This window comes from Podarcis liolepis (genome assembly GCF_965112155.1).
Source record: "Podarcis liolepis genome assembly, chromosome: 3".
NCBI classification, from domain to species: domain Eukaryota; kingdom Metazoa; phylum Chordata; class Lepidosauria; order Squamata; family Lacertidae; genus Podarcis; species Podarcis liolepis.
Window position 1 is genome coordinate 107,230,521 of NC_139557.1, and position 17,674 is coordinate 107,248,194.

At 46.6% G+C, this 17,674-nt stretch overlaps 1 protein-coding gene and 1 long non-coding RNA gene across 2 annotated transcripts in view; both read right to left on the minus strand.

The window, feature by feature from the left end:
• Positions 1 to 17,674, minus strand: part of MRPS5 (mitochondrial ribosomal protein S5) — a 45,470-nt gene that overhangs the window by 7,409 nt on the left and 20,387 nt on the right. Inside the window, exons 6-9 of the mRNA XM_083494666.1 lie at positions 4,147 to 4,237; positions 2,947 to 2,993; positions 1,536 to 1,593; positions 489 to 551 (exon numbers count right to left, since the gene is read on the minus strand). Of these exons, the coding sequence (XP_083350792.1) occupies positions 489 to 551; positions 1,536 to 1,593; positions 2,947 to 2,993; positions 4,147 to 4,237 (259 nt within the window). The remainder of the gene's footprint in view (positions 1 to 488; positions 552 to 1,535; positions 1,594 to 2,946; positions 2,994 to 4,146; positions 4,238 to 17,674) is intronic.
• On the minus strand, positions 5,497 to 10,131 carry LOC310703014. The gene is made up of 2 exons (XR_014523893.1): positions 7,617 to 10,131; positions 5,497 to 7,161 (listed from the first exon to the last, which is right to left on the minus strand). It is a non-coding gene; the product is annotated as an uncharacterized lncRNA (long non-coding RNA).

Consider the following 17,674-nt stretch of genomic DNA (forward strand, 5'->3'; position numbering starts at 1 on the left):
GCTGAAAAACAGAGTGCTGGGCTTCAATCTGGACAGAGTGACTGTTTCACTTTACAGGAAAGGTTATGTTAAGAAAAGAAGACTGATCACACCGATTTGGATGAGAACACTTCTAAATTCCGCATCTACCTGAAGGAGCGACTCCACCCCCATCCTTCTGCCCGGACGCTGAGGTCCAGCACCGAGGGCCTTTTGGCGGTTCCCTCATTGCGAGAAGCAAAGCTACAGGGAACCAGGCAGAGGGCCTTCTCGGTAGTGGCGCCCGCCCTGTGGAACGTCCTCCCACCAGATATCAAAGAGATAAACAACTACCTAACATTTAGAAGACATCTGAAGGCAGCCCTGTTCAGGGAAGTTTTTAATGTGTGACATTTTAATGTATTTTTAATCTTTGTTGGAAGCTGCCCAGAGTGGCTGGGGAAACCCAGCCAGATGGGCAGGGTACAAATAATAAATTATCATCATCATCAGTTGCAGCTTTTACTTACCCTTGTTCTGCTTCTTCATCCGGATGGTTGTTTTCTTAACAGTGCTTGCGATATCGTGATAAACTAGAAGAAAAGGTAAATGTTACAGTAAGGAGAGTGCTGCTGGGTTGGACGAAAGGCTCATCTAGCTCAGCATGGACAGAGGATCTAAGGGCAACAGCCCACTCCCCAGCAACTGGCATTCAGAGGTAAACTGCCACTGATACTGGAAGTAGTACTGCAATTCACTTTCAAGTGCCAAATGTTCAGAGTATGGTACATGAGACAGCTGCATCTGAACTGGACCAGTATTCCCGCAAGGCAGGGGGTTGGACTTGATGACCCTTGGGGTGCCTCTTCCAACTCTACGCTTCTGTGATTCGCATGTTCATTCAAACTTTTGGACTTGAGCTTTAGAGACAAGCAGACTAAAGGAATGGCAAGCTACGTAGGCTGCGTCAACAGAAGTCTAGTGTCTGGATCAAGGGGAAGTCACAGTCCCGTTCTATTCTGCCTTGGTCAGACCACACCTGGAATACTATGTCCAGTTCTGGCCACCACGATTTAATAAGGGGGATATTGACAAATTGGAACGTGGGCAGAGGAGGGCAATCAAGATGGTCAAGGGTCTGGAGACCAAGCCTTATGAGGAATGGTTGAGGGAGGTGGGTATGTTTAGCCGGGAAAAGAGGAGATATGATAGCCATCTTCAAATATCAAAAGGGCTTCAAATATCTTCTGCTCTGAACAGTAGGACATGAGACAATGGATTCAAGTTACAAGAAAGGAGATTCCAACCAAACATGGGAGGAAACTTTCTGGTGGTAAGAGCTTTTTGACAGTGCAACGGACTCCCTTGGAGGGTGATGGACTCTTTTTCATCAGAGGTTTTTAATCAGAGCTTTGATGGCTGCCTGTTAGGGATGCTTTAGCTGCGATTCCTGCATTGCAGGGGGTTGGTCTAGATGACCCGTGGGGTCCCTTCCAACTCTACAATTCTACAAGAAGAAGTAATGCAACTAGCTGGCTTTTAAAACCTTAGGTAGAGTCTAAAATCTTGCAACTTACTTGTGTGATCTTCGTATCTTTCGATATAGTGCAAATAGTGGATAGCTCTGTTCTTCGCCTGGGGGGGGGGGGGAAATCCAAGAAGACACTTTTCATTAAGAAATGATTATGTCAGAGGACTGTTTCCATTTTACGGCGAGATCGAATTTAAGATAAAAATAAGAGCTATTTCTGCCAATTACGTACCAACCTGAAATGTAATTAGTTTGATAAATTAAAAGGGATCAAAATGCTTTTATAAAGTACCACAGACTATGCCCAACCAAACTTGCCAGCCTACCTGCCCACACTGGCAATGTCAGCTATTTGGGGGTCTAAAAGGAAAAATCCTGCAGTTCCAACAGGGATTCCACTTCTTTTCCTCTCCTCAATGGCTGCCAGCACGCCCCTGGAAAGCTGCTCCCAAAGGATAGCAGATCCTCAAGCTCAATTTTTTTTTTTGTATACATGGAGGGAGGGCAGGAACTGGAGGAGGGAGGCAATCTACAACACAGCTATGCCCTTCTTTGGCAAAAGAGAGCAACAGATCCCCAACTGGTTTGATGCTGGCCTAAGTTTCCAGTGTTCTTCACATGGAACATAGGAATCTGCCTTCTACCGAGTCAGATCATTAGTCTATCTAGCTACAGAACCATCTACGCTGACTGGCAGGGGGCCTCAGGCAGGGAACCTTTCTCAGTCCTACCTAAAAATGATAGGGATTGAAACCTGCAAGCATTGCAGGCGCTCCCATCACTGAGCTACATTCCGTCCCCCCCAGTATGTTCTCATGCCAGGACAGAACCACGGCACTGTGTGCATTTTATGCATAAATACCAAGTAAAGGAAGACCAGATTTGAAGGAAGACATCTGAAGGCAACCCTGTTTAGGGAAGCTTTAAATGTTTAATAGACTATTGTATTTTAATATTCTGCTGGAAGCCGCCCAGAGTGGCTGGGGAAACCCAGCCAGATGGGCAGGGTATAAATAATAAATTATTATTATTATTATTAAAGGTAAAGGACCCCTGACCATTAGGTCCAGTCGTGACCAACTCTGGGGTTGCGACGCTCATCTTGCTTCATTGGCCGAGGGAGCCGGTGTACAGCTTCCGGGTCATGTGGCCAGCATGACTAAGCCGCTTCTGGCGAACCAGAGCAGTGCACGGAAACGCCGTTTACCTTCCCGCCGGAGTGGTACCCATTGATCTACTTGCACTTTGACATGCTTTTGAACTGCTAGGTTGGCAGGAGCAGGGACCGAGCAATGGGAGCTCACCCCGTTGTGGGGATTCAAACCACTGACCTTCTGATTGGCAAGTCCTAGGCTCTGTGGTTTAATACACAGCACCACCTGCATCCCCACATCATCATCATCATCATCATCATCATCATCATTATTATTATTATTATTACTTTTAAAAGGACATACTTTCCTCAATGCAATCATCCTGTCCGTTGCTTTTCCCAGTGCAAAACCTGAGGGGTGCAAACAGATTGGTAGATTGGTTAGTAGACAAATGCTGCATGTGGAAATCTGCAAAGCACTTGCGAACAAGGAGGCCTCCTCATAGCTACGCACTTTGCCCCACCGAGGCAAGTGGTGGTCCTGAAGTGCTTTTGCATTTTCAGCTTGGCTTCCCCCCCAAAGGACACTAAAACTGTCCAGAAATGTGCTCAAGTAATCAGATGGCAGTTACGAAAGTCTTCACCTCTCCCTTCCGTCTGTGGAACGGCTTGCCAGCTTTCAGCAAAAGGGAGGAAAAAACCTTACTAAATGTGCCCTTGGCTCCTTGATCAATCTACTTTCCGTGCAATTAAACGGCACAAGTCTTGGCTTTCATGGAACAGAGTGCCACCGGGAACCACAGAGCGTAATTATAGAATCGTGGTGTTGGAAGGGACCCCCTGCGACGCAGGAATCCCGACCAAAGCATCCATGACACATGGCCATCCAACCTCTGCAAATTAAAAGCAAAGGACCCTGTATTAATCTACATCCCGAGAACACAGCCAACGAGGGTGGCTTTGCTGCTGGCCTGTAATCTTGGCAACAGCATTCGATTCTTATTCTCCGAGGAAAAATAAATTGGTGTCTGATGGTGTATTTTAGAAGCTGCTGCAAGAGAAGTGTTATTTCCTTGCTAAGTTCGTATTTAACAATGTTCCAAAGAAAATTGCTGACAGTCAGGAAAAAGCCCCCTTACCAGCAGCCTTTTTAAACAGGGGCAGCCAAACTTTGTGCGTTGCAAAGGCCGAAGTGTCCTTTCGAGTCAGAGGACAGGAAACAGCCTTCCACTCGGGGGCAAAACCCTCCTCTTCTGACCAGTTCCTTGGCCTTTCCACGCTTCAGGCAATACTGTGTTCTATCTCCTTCCACCCTTGCAGAAATTCTCCCCCTTCCACCCCTTGGGTGATGAAGATCGAAAATAACTTGGGCATGAGATACGGAAGATGATAGACAAAAGCACACATTCAAGGGCTGCGGCCAACACAGAGCACAAACCCTGGATGGAGACGCACACACCAAAGGAACAGAAACGCAACCGAAAAGAAGTTATAGGAAAATAGTGGGTTGCTACGGTTATGAAATGAACAAAAGCTGCCCCCTGAGAATGAAGTGCTCACTTACCAGCAATTCCATTTCCATTTCCAACCACCACCAGGGCACTGACAGATTTTCTCCTTCCTTCCTTGGCTGTCATATTAAATACATTTTTCAACTGAAAGAGAGAGAGAGAGAGAGAGAGAGAAAATGCAGGCAAAGTTTAAGATTGTTGATAAGTTAAAATAAAAAGAGGATGTTTGCGGCAAGTCTGTTCTGATGGATGCTGCCTCTTTGCAAATCAAGATTCATCATTTTGACAGTTCTCTTGATATGGGTGGGTTGTTGGGAGCACTGTCATTTTCTGAGGGGGTCTGGGGAGGACGAGGACAGGCAGATGGGAGACTCCTATGCTGCTTTCCTAAAATGGTATGGAGATCTATTTGGCCTTGTGTGCATTGCATTTTATTTCCATGTTAGGCCTTGTTTCTCTCTCCTTATTGGTGTTAAATGATTGTTGCTTAGTCGTTTAGTCGTGTCCGACTCTTCATGACCCAATGGACCAGAGCATGCCAGGCACTCCTGTCTTCCACTGCCTCCCGCAGTTTGGTCTAACTCATGCTGGTAGCTTCGAGAACACTGTCCAACCATCTCGTCCTCTGTTGTCCCCTTCTCCTTGTGCCCTCAATCTTTCCCAACATCAGGTTCTTTTCCAGGGAGTCTTCTCTTCTCAGGAGGTGGCCAAAGTATCGGAGCCTCAGCTTCAGGATCTGTCCTTCCAGTGAGCACTCAGGGCTGATTTCCTTAAGGATGGATAGGTTTGATCTTCTTGCAGTCCATGGGACTCTCAAGAGTCTCCTCCAGCACCATAATTCAAAAGCATAAATTCTTTGGTGATCAGCCTTCTTTATGGTCCAGCTCTCACTTCCATACATCACTACTGGGAAAACCATAGCTTTAACTGTACGGACCTTTGTTGGCAAGGTGATGTCTCTGCTTTTTAAGATTAAATGACTAGGTTAGTTTAAACCAGGGATGCAGGAATCTAGGACCCTCCAGTCCCCATCCGCCCCAGCCAAATAAAACTTTTATTTGCATAGTGCTACCTGTGTATAGTGTTACCTGGGAACGGTTGTCCATTTGATGCTGTAAACCCCTTTGGATACCATCTTGTGGAATGGAGGCATAAGAATAAATTATATGAATGGACGTGTCTGGCTCTTTTACCATCCATGGAGAGTTTCTGTGCACATCCACGCACCCCCTTTAACGTATCTCTGCATCAACACACCTCTTTTCATGGTCGCCAACATATCAGTTCAGAATGAAACAAAGCAAGGGAAAACAATCCGATCTGTTCAGCTGCACAACTTATAAGGGCTGCAGGATTCCACTTGAGGAACTGAGACTAAATGCAACACAGAATTCTTCTTACTCTTTTTAAAAGTCATCCAGGACCCTGCATGCATGTACGGGCAGGAGAGCAGGCTGGTGGGTGCCCTTTGTTTGATTTCTGTGAGGCCGGTTCAATGGTTAGCCATAACTTCTCTTTGCTAAGGCGTCTGCTTGGTTAAGAAACCAGACGCGAGACATTTGAAGTTCTCTTCCCTGCAGTACTTCACTCAAACTTCACACTTCATTTCTAATCAGTGTGCTAAAGAAATATCACTGCGCAGGATAAAAACAATAATGCGGCGAGACATCAAACTCTGCTCTATTTTGCTTTCTAAGTTGACATGTTCCTAGAGTGCTCTCCCAGCGACAGGTTAACGTGCTGTGTCATTTGAGGGAGGAGATCTCAATTTATTTATTTTTCAGTTGGCAGAACAGATTCTGCTTGAATCGGCAGCGGCTAAGACTTGTGTGCTAAAATGCAACTGATGGGAGTTAGAGAACTGCCACCAGATTTCCAGAACAACAAAGACAACGTATTTATTTAGATTTTATATGCCACCCTTCATCACTGATCCCAGAGCGCATGTCTGTCTGTCTGTCGTTTTGCTTAGCTCCAAGCTTTTCTGATCAAGGTTGGCTTGTTCTGACGCCTTTTTGCTAGATGAAACGATGTCTTGCTTTGAACCCGTCCCTTCAAGTTCTGAAGCTGTTTGTAGCCATTCTCCTACAAACCAGTCCTTTGGGGCTGTGGCCTGTAAACAACTTGGAAGAGATTTTGGCTTCTGGCTTTTGCTTGTTGCCAGGTGAGGTTTACACTCACAATTTCAGTTTTCCAACCTTTCCCCCTTAATAAGGATCGTGCACAGGATTCCACCTGGATTACTTGTAGCATCTTGCATTCATCTCTTAGCTCTTCTCCGAACTCACAGAAACGGGTTCCTTTGAATCTTTGCTTGGGCAAGTAGCGATCATGTTGTTTGTTTTCTCTTTCCTTAATATTTAGGATAAGTTATAATATAGTTGGAACACAGCAAAGCCTTTAACTAGGTTGGACTATAAAAGCAGACTCGCATAATAGTTAAAAGTTTTGCACGCCGTAATTATTGTTTGTAAAAATTAAGTTGCGTATTGGTTTTCTGAGCAGTGTTAATACTTTAGCTGCATATTTTGCTTCCCCATATAATCATTATATACTGGGTGGCATTCAGCGAAGTCTTATTCAGAATAGATCCGCTGAAATTAATGGACCTGTTACTAATGTTTATTAATGTCAATGGGCCAACCTTTGTCAAACCTAGCTGAATACCACCCACTCATTTTCCCCCTTCCCCAAGATTCATTCATGTATGAGCATAAAAATAATTAGGAGAAATCGGCAGCACAGCATATCTGCTATATATTTTGGAAAGTTGGCTGCTTGTTGGCTAAGTATTTGGACACTTCTTGAGAATTTGGGTTCCTGAGATAAAGCGGCAGGTTTCCCCTCTATATTTAGATACAAGTGGGCCCCACTGTAAACCAAGATGGCAGGCCGAACCTTTCAAAACTGCACCGATTTTAACCACCAATTTCAGAACTGTGCTGATTTTTGTGTTTCTTTGAATTCCCAAGCAATGGTAGATATGAGGCTGCTAGTATCTTTCATGAACCAAAATGGTCACTACCCTCTCACCAACTGAAGGAAATGAAGAACCTCACTGTTACTACCTGTCAGGGAACTGCCATCGGCTCAGGGGTGAGGGGGGGGGGAAAGGCGGATGGATTACAGAGAGCCCCCAAAAATCGTGGGAAGCAGCACTTCCTCAGCGCAGGAAGGAAGCCATGCCTCTAGTGGGGAGGAGATGCAGCGCTCGGAGGATGCTAGGCGGTGCCAGGACACCTTGCCTGAGCAAAGCGGGAGGTCCCCCTTTACCCAAGCCTTCATTGCGCAGTAGGATTTCATGCAGAGAGGGGAGGCGTAGGCTGGGGGTCAAGAGACTACTCTGCTGGGGAAGATTTAAGGACCGCCCACTCTCAGATTCTGCTAGCGAGTGAGCAAGACATGGAATAGAGGCGCTCTGAATTGGAAAAGTTTTTAGCACCAATAATAAAGCTTTAGAACAGACCAGTGAGGCATCTTGCCTGATTGCTCTTGAGCAACCACCCGATAGCTATAACACTACCCATCTATTTTCAAGTGTAAGACATGCTTTGCTTCCTGCAGATCTGGATGCTAGGACCTTCTCTGCTTCAGAAATGAATACTCGCCAGCAATGCACAATTTCCAATACCAGCCTTTGTGCAATGGAACTGGAAGGAGCACTTGCTGAACCATTCAGATTAAATAGACACGTTTCCTAGCTGAATTAAACTAACCAAACCCCGAGCTTCATCCAGCACCCAGCAACCGTATCCATAAAGTTAACACCTCCCCCTCAAAACACGGCACATCGGAAGCGTTCTTGATGACAATGTGTTTCTAGGATTCTGCACTGCCTAGAGATGCCGTAACAGGGCACCACGCCTAAATGTATGCACTGATATGAAGCAGGCTGCATGTGCATTTTTTGTAGCTGCTGGAGGGAGGAAAAAGTAAAGGAAAAGATCAACCCGAGGGAGGATTTCAGCAGATATTATCTGCTGAACTTTGCCAATGGGATCCATGCATCACTGGTGCTGTTTCAACAGGAGCACAGCTGAATCAACAAGTACTCTGCTACTGGAGAGTCTGCATTTGACTCTCCCGATAAGCTATCTGGACAAACCCAGATCCATGGGAAGTCTGGGTTTTATTACTATGAAAGCTTTTCTCCTTTATTTCTTAAGTGTTTACTGGTGGATATCTGAAGTTCACGGGCTGATTTATGGGAGGAAAACAACCTCCAAGGCAAGAAAAAGGAGCTTTTTGAAAATCCGCTCTCTGCAAACCTGGGTTGCTGCAAAAGAGTACTGCTCTCGATTTCCTAAAGCTGGCTAAGAGATTGGGAACAGCAAAAGGAGACTGGGGGCAGGACAGAGGATCACAGGCTCTCCAGCATGAAACCCGCCCCCCCAACTCAAGGCACAGTCAAGGGTTACATCAATAACTCCACAATAGCAACAGCAACAAGATAAAAACTACCTAGTTTCTACAATAACACAAGCAGCCTGGTTTCTCTTTACTCCTTTTCTCATCCTACCAAAAAACCTATGTGTACAACCTAAGAATTGAAGCAGACCTGGCCAACAGCTAGATTTTTATATTTTCAAATATAGGGCTGGGGGAATCAACCTTTGACTGATCCTTGGAAACAACAGCTGTTTGTTCCTCCTGCTCAGCTTCTGCAGGTCCATCCAGAAGCCTGCATAGCACCTAACAGAACCTCATACGAACACCGTCTATCTCTTTCCAACATTGCATTTAGTCAATCACAGCCCTTGGGATGCAAACTCCACAATTTCAACATCGGCCACTTCCCCCTTGCTTTGCTTACCATCTAGCCAAAAGAAGAACTCTGTAGAACTCAAAACCTTGCACGTTATTCTGCAACATTCTGGTTACGCTAATAAAAGGATTTGCCCTAATACAGATTTTGGAAGCGACACTGTCAATCACGGTTAACGCTAAGCAAGTTTTTCATGTCAACCAGTTTGAAGGTTAGGAAACCCTAGTTAAGAGGTCCAGCTGCCTGCTGTTAGCCACAGTTATGGCAGATGAGGAAGAATTTATGTCAGCTGTGAGGATCAGATTCCAAGGCTCACTCTTGATCTCTTAACCACTGGCCAGATTTCCTCTTAAGTAGGGTTTCCTTACTTCCAAATCCAGGAAAACGAGGCTTCCTCCTTTTTTCCAGAAGGTGGCAACAGCAGCACATGGAAGTGAGTCAGGCTACTGGAGGGGAAAAACCACATACACACAAAATTACTCCTGTCAGCTGTTTCTGTGCAGCTCTGAAGGGAAATGTGCCCAGTCACCCATCACAATCAGACCCATCACATCTCTCTTAAAACTCTGTAAAGGCCTTTCAAGCTTGATAATGTGCACAGGCAGCCATGGACTGTTACTACATCAACTGTCCTGACATCAAACAATGCAATTTTTTTTTACCTACTGAGCTCCGGCAGAATTTCCTCCCCCCCCCCCCCCATTCTGGAGTAGACAAAAGCAGCTAAAATGCCCCACTGCAAAGCAATATCGATTTTGCAACTTGTACAGATATATATTCTCATTCACATATATTGTCATATGAAGAATACGAAGTTAGTGTACAGGAAAATATCAGCTGTGGGAGGCAGTCTGCATCTGAATGCCAGTTGCTGGTTGTGAAAAGTGGGGAGTGTGCTCTCGCACTCGGGTCCTGCGTGAGCTTCCCACAGGCACTGCGAGAACAGGAAGCTGGCTTATGTTCTTATGACAGCTGCCCATGTAAGTATAAGCTATGGTTTTTCTTTTTTAAAAAAAGGGGGTGAGGATAACATGCGCATTGCTATGGTTTGTCAGCTGAAGGAAAATCAAACTGTCTCCTTTCTATATGGGTTTCATTTGGTACCTAGCTCAGATGTTATCACGAGATTCTTAATCTCAGGGTTGTGGGTTCGAGACCCATGTTGGGCCACAGATTCCTGCATTGCAGGGGGTTGGGCTAGATGACCCTTGAGATCCCTTCCAACTCTACAAGTCAATGAATTCTAAGTATGGTGCTGTGTGGTGTAACAACCTTAGTCTCACAGCTGTCCATGGAGGCACAGGTCAATTCTGTGTCCAGGGCAGCTGTTTGCTAGCTCCATCTGGTACGCAGGCTGAGACCCCATCTGCCCACAGACTGCCTCGCCAGAGTGCAGATGTGATGTGTCTAGATCCATCCCATGCTCTAGTTATCTCCCTCTTGGACTACTGCAATGTGCTTTATGTGGGGCTACCTTTAAAGGTGACCCGGAAACTACAGCTAATCCAGAATGCAGCAGCTAGACTGGTGACTGGGAGCAGCTGCCGAGATCACATAACACCAATCTTGAAAGACCTACATTGGCTCCCAGTACGTTTCCGAGCACAATTCAAAGTGCTGGTGCTGACCTTTAAAGCCGTAAACGGCCCCGGCCCAGTATATCTGAAGGAGCGTCTCCACCCCCATCGTTCTACCCGGACACTGAGGTCCAGCGCTGAGGGCCTTCTGGCAGTTCCCTCACTGAAGAAGCCAAGTTACAGGAAACCAGGCAGAGGGCCTATTCCCCTTAGTGGCGCCTTCCCTGTGGAACGCCCTCCCACCAGATGTCAAAGAGAACAACTACTACCAGACTTTTAGAAGACATCTGAAGGCAGCCCTGTTTAGGGAAGCTTTTAATGTTTGATGCATTATGGTATTTTAATATTTTGTTGGAAGCCGCCCAGAGTGGCTGGGGAAGCCCAGCCAGATGGGCGGCATATAAATTATTATTATTATTATTATTATTATTATTATTATTATTATTATTATTATTATCCTCCTCCTCCTCCTCCTCCTTTGACAGGAGAGCCACACACCAGGAAGGCGATGCAGGCCATATGCTATTTGGCACTGTGGTTCACAGATCCTGACAGAAGGGCTCCCAGAGTCAACAGTAAATGGTGTTGGTTGGCGACTCTCTTCTTCTTTCTCTTAACAGGCACCATGCTTTAAACTCAGCAAATATAGCCTAAGAGTTCTTTAATGTCTCACGGTGTGAAGATCAGAGGCAGAAGGATGGATAGCTCAGTCAGTAAAGCATGAGACTCTTAACCCCAGGGTTATGGGTCTGAGCCCCATGTTGGGTGAAAGATTCCTGCACTGTAGGAGGTTGGAATAAATGACCCTTGTGGCTCCTTCCCAGTCTACGATTCTATGATAGCGGCTCTGGCATGGCTGTCCTGTTATGACAAAAAACAGCTGGAGACCCAAGTTGAGAAACACTGGCAAACGGTTTAATTTACCAGCACTGCAGAAATGTGAAGGGAGAAACAAGGTTTATAAAAGGGACATCTCTGGACGGCAAAAGGTTACTTTAAGGTTACTGCTCAAACTATTTTATTCCACCTTCTGGAGAACATGGGGAGAAATCTATATTTAATTAGGGGAAGCAGGCAGGAATGATTATGAAAATGCAGGTTATAGCTTTCGCTGACACTAATAAGCAGGTTAAGTGCCGCTTCGTGTTATCACCTTCAATAAACTTTGGCATGTTCAGTCTCCCATTTCAAACAATGGAAAAGGGAAATGGAGGGATCTGAACAGAAGGTTTTCTTATCAACTAATCAGAGTCTCTGGAGTTTAAGCCAGGAATGTTTAGGTCTTTTAGGAGCCACAGAGGAACAAAACAGGGTGGCAACATCAGCACCTGTGATCGGTCAGCGCCTGTGATTGGTCAGCAGAATGCTTCCTTTGGATTGGGCATGCCTGGTACAACTACTGAGCATTCAGCCAACAAATCAGCACCTTCCGCACTTCAGGCTCAGCCCAAATTCTTGATTGAGCTGTGGCTCACGTATGTAGCTCTAGCAAAAGCACCAGACCCCCCCCCCTCTCTCTCTCTCTCACACACACACACACAGAGCTGTTTGGAGCTGACAGTGCACCCCTTTGAAGTTGTCCATCTGCAGGCACAGTTTGGAATCAAAGCACATCCCAAAATTGATTCCCACCTCCATGCAGACAGCCTGCAGAGGGGAAATCTCCATTTGCGGGTTCTGCTTGAATTCATTTTTAGCATTATTCCCATTTCTCCCGTAACATGCTGTTCTGCCCTTCAGATGTTCCCACCAGCAGTAAGCCTTCAAGATTTGGCAAAATCAAAGAACACGAACACACAGACACACAGACACACCAGACCCTCTGCACAAATGGAAGTTTCATTAGAGAGAAGACCCAAAATCTCAAAACATGGCCAAGGGAGTGAACAGTTAGCTCCTCAGATAGGAGTTTTCCAGACCCATCCTATTCCCATGACTGTAACTTGTTTGAAGTGTTGTGACCTGCCCTGGGATCTGGAGGCGAAAGTGGGCTATAAATGTAATAGTAGCAGCAACTACAGCATACGAATATAAAAAGAGCCCTGCTGGATTAGGCCAAAGGCCTATCTAGTCCACAATCTTGTTCTCACAGTGACCTATGCAAAGCCCTAAAACAAGACCTGAGTGCAACAGCATTCTCTCCATTTATGATTCCGAGCGAGTGGCGTTCAGGGACATACAGGCATCCACCCCAATTACATGTCTTCAATTCACCCGCAGCTGCGCACATGCGCAGGACTTGCTCTTGGGACGGTGCAGGCCGCACAGAAGCTGGTGACGGCCATCATCACCCAAGGGCCCAAGCTTGTCTCTGCTGCTATCACTTATTCAAAGCCTGGCCTGGCCACTTTTTGCTACTGGCTCCCTCAACTCCTGCTGAAACTCCTAAGGATACTGATGGCATGAAAGGATTGCTGAAGAGCATGCAGTCAAACAGCTCGCTGTCAAGGAAGCCCTAAGGAACGGCTTGGTGGCTACTGAAGTACTAATGTGGTTTTACATCAGTGAAATCATAGGCAAATGTGGCCTGGTTGGCTATGATGTTTGAAAGTTTTTGTTTTTTAGTCCTAACAGTGTCTTAGTGTTAAATTACAACACTGAGATGAAACTGTGGTGGTCTCTACAAATATCATTCTGATTGAGACAGAATCAGATGATGGTGACATGAATGTGGACAAGGATCCCTAAAATACTCCTTCTCTTCCTCCTCGTGTTGGGGGTAGGGCAGGCACTACACACCACTTGGGAAGACAGGCGAACTAATTCCAGTGTACTGGAAGAAGCAAAGATCACCAGTGTTGAAGCAATGATTCTTCAACATCAACTTCGTTGGATTGGTCGTGTTGTGCGGATGCCTGATGATCGTCTTCCAAGGCAACTACTCCATTCCAAACTTAAAAATGGAAAGCGTAATGCTGGTGGTCAACAAAAGAGGTTTAAAGACTGTCTCAAGGCAAATCTTAAAAAATGTAGTATAACCACTGACAACTGGGAAACACTGGCCTGCGAGCGCTCCAGTTGGAGAACAGTCTTTACCAAAGGTGTCATAGACTTTGAAGACACTTGAACTCAGGATGCAAGGGAGAAAAATGCTAAGAGGAAGGCATGCTTGGCAAATCCACACCATGATCAACTCTCGCCTGGGAACCAATGTCCCCACTGTGGAAGGACGTGTGGAACCAGAATTGGCCTCCACAGCCACTTACGGACTCATTGTTAAAACCGTTTTTATGGAAGACAATCTTACTCAGCTACGAGTGATTGCCAAAGAAGGAAGAAGAAGAAGAAGAAGAAGAAGAAGAAGAAGAAGAAGAAGAAGTTGACTATTCAAATAAATGCTACACAATGAAAAAAGTAAAAAACCGAACAAAACTGTGCATATGCACAGGAAATTGGCGGGGTGGGGGGAGAGACCTGAAGAGCCTCAACAAAGCTCTGTGGCACCTCTGGCGAGCGAGGAGACCCTCCCCAGAGCCCAAACGGGGAGTCACCTGTACTGCCTTCAACAGGGGAGGTAAAACATAACCATCGTGGCTAGCGGTCACCAAATGCTTATGCAGAACAGCAGATAAGTCCAGCTGCCAAGGAAATGCCAGCTTCAAAATTTGCCATTGCAAAGAGGACCGTTGCTTAATTGCTCAACATACCTCCAGGTCCTTAGGATACTCTCCTTTCATTTGCCTTTGAGCAAAATCCCAAGGGACTTCTTTGTGCTTTCCTTCCACACACTGGCTCACTTACTATTCATTAAAGTATGCTACTCTCGCTCAGCTGCTGTTTAAAATCGCTAGCTCTGCAATTTTGCAAGCCACCATCAAGCGCTACTTTTATGTCACGGGCACAAGGGTGGGCGAGGACGTTTGTGGCCGAGTCATATTTTAGGGGCTCAAGGGCGAAGCCACACGCACTGGGCCACAAATGAGAAAAGCCTGATGGTACAAATTAGAGAAGAGTTCATGCCGCTGTTTAAAACGTAACAAGACGCCAGCGACGACAACCAACCCTGCATGCAAATATTAATATCTGCTTGCACGAACTAGACGTGCTAATCAGTGTTTACAGAAGGATAGCATTAGGATTCTTTGTTCATAAAACACTAGTAATGCTGCTTTGGCATCTTTGTTCACAAAGGGGTTTCTTCTACGGTATAATTAATTTTCAGGGAAGCACTGATTAGCGTAGGCCAAAATTCAAGCACCCTGGTGTGCTCCCCTTCCCTTGCTAACAGAAATGGAGGCAAGCAAGTTGAGAGGGAAGCCTCCTCCCCACCCCAGATAACTGTGTGCAAACTCCTACCACCTTATCATATGCATTATCCGAAACCTAGAGCACAGAGCACACATTTACTGCAGAAGTTTGGGTTACTGTAGAGGATTCTTAATTACCCGCTGCAGCCTATGGCGAATGTCTCGTTCCCAAGGCATTTGAAACATAATGCTTTGCCTGCCAAAACGTAGGAACCCAAGGAAAATCACATGCCCCCTGCCGTTCTTAAAAGCCCTGCCGCACCTATTTAAATCTAACGAAATTGACATTGGGGCAGGGTAACAAGACGCTGCAGTGCGTTACAGCTCTCTTTATTAACTTAATATAATCTAGCAGTCGTCTGCTTGGTGTGAAATTTTAAACTTCAATCTCGAAGCCGAGCTGCCCATGAGGGTGGAGGAAGGAGTCTCGTAGGTGCACTGGAACTGCCACTTTGCAACTGGTAAGGTGTCTAAACAGAACAAGAGGCTTGCATAATTTGCCACAAGGTTTCCTGATCACATCCATCTTCCAAGGACAGGATGCTTGCTGGAAAGAAATGTGTGCATGTTGCTCCATATCATCCTCCAAACTTCTGCTGAGAACATGTCCACATGTGTCATTTAGCTACCAAGCTAGGCTAATGGTGCTGCTACAGCTTGGGACAAAAATACCGAAAGGAATGTCTCATTTATTATATTCCCACCCAACAGCTGTGCTCTGCAGGAGAGGACCTCCTGCAGATACCGCCTCATCCTTCCTTTATGATGTAGGAATTGGGTCTTTAGCGTGACAGCACCTATTCTTAAGCTCTCCTTCCCGTTTACACATCAGAGAGGCCCCCTGAAGTCCTTCTTTTTCCAACAAGCCTCTTAAGTGGAGATTTTTAAAATCTCACTCTCTACCTGCATTGGATTTGAAACTGTTTTCATATATGCAATGGCTTTAACTGTGGCAATGGTTTTTTATATAAGAAATGGCTTTCTATCGGATTTTATTGCACCGTAAAATCACTTTGAGGTGTTTCACGGGAAGCGATTAGCGATTCATAAACGAAATAAACAATCATGATGAAAACAATATATGCGCCGACTAGTTTCAGAGCTGTTTAACTGCCATGGCTCCTCACCAATGTGCCCTGTAGCTCCACGAAGGGGCCGTCCTCCTCTTCACCCTATGATCCATAGGGAACTGCCTTATACAGTGGTTAACCTAGGTCAGTACTGTCTAAGCCGCATGTGGCTCTTTTACACCTTTGCCACGGCTCCGGGGCGGATACTAGTAAGGGAGGGGGAGCATTGTGCGCCCCGACACTCCCCACTGTGGCGGGCACTGTACTGGCTGTGATGTCCCGACGTCACCTTCCCGGTTTTGCGGCTCCCAGTTTTTCCCCCCTTCGGAAACGGGTCCAAGTGGCTCTTTTTGTCTTAAAGGTTGCAGACCCCTGGTCTAAACTGATTGGTAGCAACTCTGCAGAATTTCAGACCAGGGTCTCTCCTAGCCCTCCTGTTCCACTGCCTCCCAGGACCACCTTCTTCTCCTTTGGTGATCCCTCATAGTCAAGTAAGATTGTCTTCCATAAACACGGTTTTAACAGTGAGTCCGTAAGTGACTGTGGAGGCCAATTCTGGATCCACACATCCTTCCACAGTGGAGACATAGATTTTCTGGCAGAAGTACCGTATTTTTCGCCCTATAGGACACACTTTTCCCCCTCCAAAAATGAAGGGGAAATGTGTGTGCGTCCTATGGGGCGAATGCAGGCTTCAGGAGAGTCCCACCGGCAGCCCCACAAGCTCGGGGGACAGCGGGGAGGCGGAACGCCGCCATCCCGCTGTTTGCCAACGTGGTTTGGAGGCTGGAGGCAGGGAGAAGCTCGCTTCTCCCTGCCGCCAGCCCCGCAAGCACGGGGGACAGTGGGGAGGCGCAGCACGCCATCCCGCTGTCTCCCGACGTGGTTTGGAGGCTGGTGGCGGGCTTCCCCCTCGCCCAGCCCCGCAAGCTCCCAGAGCGATGCCGAAGCTGCGCGCAGCTTTGGGATGGCTCTGGGACTTGTTCTGGGGGCTGGGGACGGGGGAAGCTCGGGCTTCCCCCTCCCCCAGCCCCGCATGCTCCCAGAGCAGGCTTCGTGCAGCTCTCCGCAAGCTGTGGGAGCCCGGCGCGACTTCCAACTGGCCTCCAACAGCTTGCGGAGAGCTGCCTGTTCTGGGGGCTGGGGTGGAGGATGCTCAGACTTCCCCCGCCCCAGCCCCGTGCCTGGGGGGGGGGGATAAAATTTTCCCCCTTTATTTCCCCCCCCCCAAATCTAGGTGCGTCCTATGGGCCGGTGCGTCCTATAGGGCAAAAAATACGGTAGATCACGGTGAGGGTTTGCCAAGCGTGCCTTCATCTTAGCTCCTTTCTCCTTTTCGACCCAAGTTCCTGCCTCTTCAAAGTCCATGGCACCTTTGGTAAAGGCTGTTGGGACGCTTGCAGGCCAGTGTTTCCCAATTGTCGGTGTTGATACTACATTTTTTAAAGATTAGATTCGTATTTAAACCTCTTCTGTTGACCACCAGTATTTTGCTTTCCATTTTTAAGTTCGGAATAGAGTACAGTGGTACCTCTGGTTACATACTTAATTCATTCATTCCGGAGGTCCATTCTTAATCTGAAACTGTTCTTAACCTGAAGCACCACTTTAGCTAATGGGGCCTCCCGCTGCTGCCGCCGTGCGATTTCTATTCTTATCCTGAAGCAAAGTTCTTAACCTGAGGTATTATTTCTGGGTTAGCGGAGTCTGTAACCTGAAGCATATGTAACCCGAGTTGCTTTGGAAGACGATAATCAGGCACCCGCACAACATGACCCGTTCAACGAAGTTGATGTTGAAGAATCATTGCTTTGACACTGTTGAACTTTGCTTTGACACTGGCGAGTTCAGCGACTGAACCTCTCTGTTGCGGCAATTGCCTCATCAGGTGCACACCTAGGAGTAGCTGAGAGACGTCGTAG